At 43.3% G+C, this 8,109-nt stretch overlaps 1 gene segment (V, D, J or C); it reads right to left on the reverse strand.

Annotated features, from left to right (window-relative positions):
* Positions 1-6,876: 6,876 nt before the first annotated feature.
* Positions 6,877-7,416, reverse strand: LOC117062904. The segment is given in 2 exon segments: positions 6,877-7,214; positions 7,340-7,416. Coding segments are annotated over 2 exon segments (378 nt in total).
* Positions 7,417-8,109: the final 693 nt, after the last annotated feature.

Below are 8,109 nucleotides of genomic sequence, written 5' to 3' on the forward strand. Positions count from 1 at the left end.
TCAGCAACCACCATTCCAGCTATGTCTCAATGTCAATGACATCTTTGAAGCAGGTTCACCGTGCACTGGTTACTAACCTACTTGAGCTTGGGGAAAAGAACACCCCACACAGCAAGTTACCTAAAGTGGGCTTATCATTTACAGAGAAGCAGCAAGGGAACACAAAAGTCTTGCACTTATAATAGGTCAATACCCCAAGACACAGGAAAGCCATGGGGAGCTGATGGAGTTGACTGTGTGCACCGCTGTCGCACCACAGCTCAGAAACCCAGGAAAGCAGCCACTCTGGGTTTTATATCCTGGAGTAACAAGTCACAGAGGGCTAACGTGCTAAAGGACATTGTATCCTATAGGAAGTTGGTATAGAGCACAGGTAGGTTGTTCTGTCCAGTTCCTCTCTGGATTTTACAGGATGTTACATTTCCGGATGTTACAATTTCAGGATGTTACAATTTCAGGATGTTACAATTCCAGCATGTTAATTCCAGCATGTTACAAATTCCGGATGTTACAATTTCAGGATGTTACAATTCCAGCACATTCTATAATTATTCTTGAGAACTCTTAAATAAGCAAGAAAGTGGAGAGAACTAAGTCAGTCAAGGGTCATTGGAGAACTGTCTTGCAGTTACCCCATCACCTAGACATCCCTCTTAGCAAAGCTAGGACATTTCATGTGCCCACCAACTTCTCCTGAACTGGAGGCAGTGGTTTATCTTTTCAGATTGATGATTACCTTGACTTACACAATCTCAGTGCAGATTATTAAACCATAGTGAGAGAACATTTCATTGGGCTAAAGAAAGTTACTACCACTGGTAGGAGGATAAGACCCCCAAAGCAGTGACGTAGTCCAGGATCCCATGATCAAGAAAGTGAGATGCTAAAGAGGTGAAAGGTGGATGCTTCTGATGCCCCATTGCCTGCAGCCATTGCACCTGCTTCAGGATCACCTCCACTTGTATTTCTAGGATACCTGAAGTGTTTCTCCAGGTACAGTGGGCAATGTTGGGTGTTGGTTATTGTATGGAACGTCCATTATGTTCCAGAAGAATGTACCCATTGTCATGTTGATTGTGCAGTGAGGCTGTTCCTTGGACAGAGTGAAGTCTCATGGAATATCCAAAAACAGGACATAAGTTCCTATTAAGGGTGGCCAAGGTAGCCCCAGCATCTAATTGAGTGACATATATTTAGCTGTCCAGGAAACAAACTATGGCCATAGTCCTTTTCCCTACACAGGGGATCCTTTAATAGTTCAGTCACTCGGTTGCTGTTTTCCTGACCAGGTGGCTGGGTTGTTGACAATGGCCCATGATTTAGTGGAAATGGAGTAAAATATAGTGTAGGGACAGCCTGCATGGCTACTGTCATTGCATGTAGTTTGGCCCATTGGGCAGAATGTCCGTGTTCAGTGTCAGTCAAAAGATGCCATCCCCTGGCTGGATGGTGGCCACATCCAGTGGACTCACTGGCATGTGTTTTGTACAATCATCAGGGCCCCATGCCATACTGACACAGGCATGGCTGTGAATCTTTGACTCTATGTGGCCAAAGGAGAAACTAAATTGTCCCCTATGCATCATTTGTTCCCTTCTCTCAAGCTTGTTATTTGTTCATGGGGCACATGGGTCCTGTGGGATCCTGGTTAGGGCTGATTCTGACTGTATCATTTCCATTTAATAATTTGGATCTGTTGGGTCCATCCAGTTTTATTGATTGTGTTCGTAGGCACCAAAGTGAGAACGGGTAGTTAAGGTAGGAGCGTCACGCCTGGTGCTCTAGCTTTGAGATACTCGGCCCTATCAGTTTCCTACAGCAAGCAAGGAGTTGCCATTCAAAAGAGGCACAACTGCTGGCTGCTTCAGGAAACTTTTGTGTCCCAAATCTGAGTCTGGTACACCCAGTGACAATTTTGCATTGCCATAGACTCCAGTCAGCATGCATGGAAATAGTGGACACCTGGATTTCCATTGAGCAAGCAGGATCTAAAGGTCTTAAAGAAGTGCCTCAGACATGCCTTTTTGAACAGATTCCAAGGCTACAGTTGCAAAGGGCTCTGTTCAAGGATGGCAACTTTGTTCATGATTTTGACTAAGGTGACCAAAAGAACACCGAGGCAAGGTTTATACTGCTCCCAGTACCCACAGAGGCCTACCAGTTTTGGGGTCTCCTATTTATTAGTAGGTACCACCAGGGCCATCAATGATTAACTATATCTGGGATATTTCCTTGGTTTCCTGTTCAGGTGGCCTTGGCATTCAGCGTTAAACAGTCCATCGTTAGTCTCCATGACCCTCATGTCCCCAGCGTATTTTTGGTGTCCCTAACTGGGTCATTCCATCATGACAGGGCATGTTTGATATTTTAATCTTTTTGTAGCAACTATTAAATTAACCAGGTAGTGTCCTGCTTCATTTAATATGCAGTCCTCCTTTGGCTGAATAACGCTCTGGGACTTGAGAAGCTTAGGTGGCAGGCAGGAGTGGATATTCCCCACTGTCATGCCTTGAATACTTAGCTATGAGTGGGGATAGCCCCTCAGGTAGCAGTGATGTTCTGTGGCACAGCAGCAAAATGTCCATACCTCTATTGCACTCAGCAGTGGGAACCATGGTCACCAGCTCCCAACACGGCCCAAAGGGAATGAATGGTCCACATGCAGATCAGCACACACGTGCATACTCACCACGGGCTCTGCATTTGTCCTGACACCTTCTGATGTCATGAGTTTAATCTTTTCTGAGGGGACCTGGAAATATTGTCATATGGATTCCTCAATATAAAAATCACAGAAAAGTCTTAATTCCTTTCTTTTCTCCTTTTATCTTGATAGAAATATAGGGCCACTAACCTCTGGTGGAGACCTTGCCATATTGCTAGTTGTGCCATTCAGACAAAGACATTTGGGTCTGCAATGTGGCTTAATTACACAAACACACCAACTCGCTGCATAAGACTTCCCTGGCCTTTTTCCATGTCCCTTCTTTAGAGAGTGAGCCTTCTTTGCTGTGAAGGCCCTTGTTGTTCCTTTTGGTTTCTTCTCAGATGCTTCAGAGACCACTGAGAATATCTTTCTTGTTTCCTCTTGGGTGACTCAGGGTCCATTTGAGTACCCATGTCCTGAGATCTCTGGCCCCAGGCAAGAGCAATCATATAAGTGTCTAACAACTAGGAAATTGTGTACCCCATTCCCATTTCCACATTCCTTTCTTTCTGTTTCAATTCAGTCAACTAGCTGATACATTTTAATGGGTGGAAAGACAAATGTCCCATTTATGCTTCCTCTGCATTAAACATCCATCTGCATGTCCAGGCCTTACATCCCCAGGCTGATGTCTCTGTCCTGGGCCAGGTACTGGAGAGTGTTGTTCCTCCAGCTTTACCAATAAGCCATGGTTCTCTCAAATCCAACCTTCTCACTGCACCAATTTTGCCAAGAATATTTGCTGTGCACTGGTTGCCAATTGACCCAAATCTAATGAGACAGAACACCCATACACAACCAGTTACATGAAGTGGATTACTACCTACAGAGAGTCAGCCATGATTGACTCTAGACCATGCATACCCCACAAGGACTGCAGCCCAGGGACCCTGGAATGCAGCCCACCCTGGGTTTTATGTCTTAGAATCACATGACACACTGGGCTAGAATGTTAAATGAATTCCTGTTTCCAGTAGGGACAGAAACGGAGTCAATCTTGCTGTATCTGGCCAATGGTTTTCTCATCAATCTTGCTTTGTCTCAGACTGTTACATTTCCAGAACACTCTACAGTTATTCTTGACAACTACAAGCAAGAAAGGGAAGGGGACTAGGTTGATTCAAGACAAAATGGAACCTTTTCTGCAAATAGCATAGTGAAATCGTAACTCAGCAATCTTTTTGTGACTGGCTTATTTCGCTTAGTGTAATGTCCTCTAGTTTCATCGATGTTGTAGTATGTTTCGGAATTTCTCCTTTTAAAGCTAATTTTCCCTTTTTAAAGCTACAATATGCTATTGTATGTCCATACCACATTTGGATGACCAGTTCCCTCCTTTGTGAGCATTTGAGTTGCTTCTACCTTTTGGCTATTGTGAATAATTCAGTTCTGAATGTGAGTATACAAATATTTCCTTAAGTTAATGTTTTCAATTACTTGAGTATATGTCCAAAAGTGGAATTGCTGAATTATATTGTATTTCAATTTTTAATTCTTCGAAGAATGGCCATATGGCTTCCCACAGCATGTGGGCCATTTATATCACCATGACAGTGTCCACAGGAGATCCAGTTCCCCAAATTCTCACCAAGACTGGTCATTCCCTGTTGGGAAAAAAAATCCTAATAGGTGTGAGGTGGGTTTTGTTTTTATTTTTCGAAGGATTAATAATATTCAACATTGTTTCCTATGTTAATTAGCTCTAAAGAATCTTGTTTAGGGAAATGTCTATTCATGCACTTTCCTCGTTTTCAATCATGTATTTTATGTTAATGTTGACGTGTAGGACTTCTTTTTATATAATAGATACTATTAACCCATATCAGATATAATGATTTACAAATATTTTCTTCTATTCCACATGTTGCATTTTCACTGTGTTGATTATGACATTTGATGCACATTTTAAATTTTTATGTAGTCTAATTTATCTTCTTTTCTACTTTTGCCTGTATTTTGGTGCTAAAGGTGTTAGTATTTAAATGTCTATAAATACTGACTTACTATGCTGAGAAGGTCACACTCCACCATCTCTCTGATGATGGAGCTAAGAGTTTTACACTCTCCCATTTTTTACCAGGGCACAGTGCAGCTACGTGAGAACCCAGTGGCTTTCCCGAGCTTATTTATCTTGCATATTTAGTGACATGGATTGTTGTTCACATTGGTTTCCTCTGTCAGGTCCTCCTGGAAAGCATTATATTTAGCCAGAAAAAAGGAGGCTGTGAATGATGTCACTGTAAACTGTGTATATTCCCTGTTGCTAATGTCAAATCTGTGAAGCATAAAGGGATTTAGTAGAGGATATTAAATTCCTTGCAAAGTGTTGAAAAGCCTTAAGGAACAGGCTCCAGGCAAAGCCTCTGGAACAATTCCAAGAATGGCACTGCTGGCGCAGGCTGGGGAGGAGCTCCTGCTGCCTGAAACTCCACATTTCAAGATGTCTTCTGCAGAAAAGAGAGCAGCTCTTCTCACTACTGCCCCCAGAAGGATAGCAGCTCCGCTATCAACTACTAGAGAGCTGACCCCTTTCTCTGACTGCCCATCAGCTGTGTCACTACAGAGTGGTTTTGGATGGAGATGAAGGAGGGGAAATGCCTGATCTCACCCAAATATGATCATTTTCCTGGTCTGGATCATAGCCAGGCACCACAGTCCTGTGGGCATAGTATCTTCACTTGCGAAGTTCCTCTCAAAATGAGAATATCTTTCTTGACTGTGAAAAAACTGAGGCAGGGAGGGTCAAGGAGTAGAAAAGGAGTACTTGGAGTTGCCTGAGCTGCCACTCTGATTTCCCCAAATGTTTTCTTTTTTTTTTTTTTTTTTTTCCGAGACGGAGTCTCGCTCTATCGCCCAGGCTGGAGTGCAGTGGCCGGATCTCAGCTCACTGCAAGCTCTGCCTCCCGGGTTTAAGCCATTCTCCTGCCTCAGCCTCCCGAGTAGCTGGGACTACAGGCAACCGCCACCTCGCCCGGCTAGTTTTTTGTATTTTTTAGTAGAGACGGGGTTTCACCGTGTTAGCCAGGATGGTCTCGATCTCCTGACCTCGTGATCCGCCCATCTCGGCCTCCCAAAGTGCTGGGATTACAGGCTTGAGCCACCGCGCCCGGCCCCCAAATGTTTTCAATTCATTTAATTCATGATAATAAATACCTTTCTGTCTAACTAGCCATAATTACTTTTCTTAGATCCAAATGATTCAGTGATAAAACTAAAGAGAAAAAAATAAATAAATACGCTTTTCAGCGTTTAAGCTGACCAGGAGGCTGTCCCTGGTGTTTACACCTCCATATCCCACTATGTGTTTCGTCTTCCCTTTGCCTCACTGGAAATCCAAGTTCAGGGAATGCCTCACGTGAGTGTGATCCCTAGAACTTCATCCCGATGACTGTTGAAATCTTCTCTGAGTTTTACCAGTGGAAATGGCAATAAATAGAAACATTCCAGAAGGTCCCCTAGGGTCCCTATTTTCTGTACTTCCTCTCTAAAATATGTAAAATCAATTCTATTTGCTCTTGCTTTATATGGGCTACATCTATGGCCCCAGCAAAAACCCTAACGCCCTGTGTTAACAACTTATCCAGTATTGTATTAAGTCTAAATGGTCACATGCTTCTCCTATCATTTCTTCCAATTTAATGAAACAATTGTCATGTCAACTCTTTGGATTAAGAACCATCAACCAGTTCATCCACAATTTCTGAGATAACTTGATATAATTCTAGGATTCACTTTCTCCACCACTGTTTACCAGTCTGAGCCTGAGTTTTCCTGTATGCCCCATTTGGCAAATATTTCTTTGCAAATAAAACATTGAACTTAGAGATTCATCTCCACATTTTATTTAGACTTCAGTAGTTTACTCTAATTCTCTGTATTAAGCCTATTCCTACTTGGAATACCTATAGTGGCTTCTTCTGTGTTATTTGAATTCCACCTGAAGCCATAAACTAGACCCCTCAAGTGTAATGATCTCTGTCTTTATGAAATCAGGAGAGATATTGCTATGTCTGTGCAGCTGGGGCTGAGAGAGAGAAAAGAATCAGGGTGCAGAGGTGACTTCATGTCCCCCTCTACCAACACCATCAGAGTGTGGCTGCATCTGAGGAACACTCTCAGCCCATGGAGGCATCAGGAGGAGCAGCTGGGGCAGCCCAGCCTCACACATCTGCTTCCCTGGGGGTTTATGTTCGGGTGTGTAACACTGTGGGAGGGTAACTATTATGCTGTAGACAGTAATAAGCTGCCAAATCTTCAGGCTGCAGGCTGCTGATGGTGAGAGTGAAATCTGTGCCGGATCCATGGCCGCTGAACCTTGATGGGACCCCACTTTGCAAACTGGATGCATCATAGATCAGGAGCTTAGGGGCTTTCCCTGATTTCTGCTGATACCAGGCTAAATTATTGCTAATGCCCTGATTCGCCTGACAAGTGATGGTGACTGTGTCTCCTACAGATGCAGACAGGGAGGATGGAGACTGGTTCATCTGGATGTCACATCTGGCACCTGAGATTGGAAACATAAAAACAAATGTCCACAAAATTAATCATGTTGTAAGAGAGTTTCCCTGAATTGTAAAGCAATACTTAGAACCCTAGGCTGAGTAAACTGCTAGTGTTCTCCTTTCTTACCCGGGAGCCAGAGCAGAAGGAGCCCCAGGAGCTGAGCGGGGACCCTCATGTTCATGCTGTGTCCTGACTGGGTCTGATTCCTGCACGAAGTGTGACCAGCCTATTAATAAGTCTCAGGGCAGCAGGATGTGCTCTGGGAACATGCAAATGAGCAGGGGACGGGGCAGGCTGGGCACAGCTGCGGGGCTGGCTCATGTCAGTAACTCAGCACCAGCGCAGTGTCCCCAGGTGTCCCAGGTAAGACCAGGGTAGCACAAATTTGTCTGCAGATAATGTGTTTTTACTGGGGACTAGTTTGTGAAGAGAAACATTTTGTGGTTTCTTTTTGACAATTTGAAATATTCCCCAGGAGTCGATGGAATAATGTATTTCATTGGTGTATGGGGAGTGCTTAGGAGAGTATTCTTTTTTGTGGGAAACACATAGTAAAAATTTAGACAGTACAATTCTCAGCTCTTCAAAAGACTCTCATATGATTTCTGTTAAGGAAGGGGGTACTTGTTGTATACTTGCAACATTTCTGTGAATTTAACATTGTTCCTTTCTAAAAAAATTAAAAATAAAATTTATTGACATGATGCTACATATATTTGTAAGTGTTAGGTAATGGTGTTATGCCACTGTTCTTACCAATATAAGATCAAGCAATTTACTTCAGATACACTAGGTTGATACTGTGTTTCCTCAATGCATGCAGCACTCACAGTTCCACCATTATTAAGAGCTATAGGTCTCTGTTATACCAGAGACTCAGTGGGCTGCACCTTATT

This window comes from Trachypithecus francoisi, unplaced genomic scaffold (assembly GCF_009764315.1).
Source record: "Trachypithecus francoisi isolate TF-2019V2 unplaced genomic scaffold, Tfra_2.0 Lachesis_group17, whole genome shotgun sequence".
Classification (NCBI taxonomy): Eukaryota; Metazoa; Chordata; class Mammalia; order Primates; family Cercopithecidae; genus Trachypithecus; species Trachypithecus francoisi.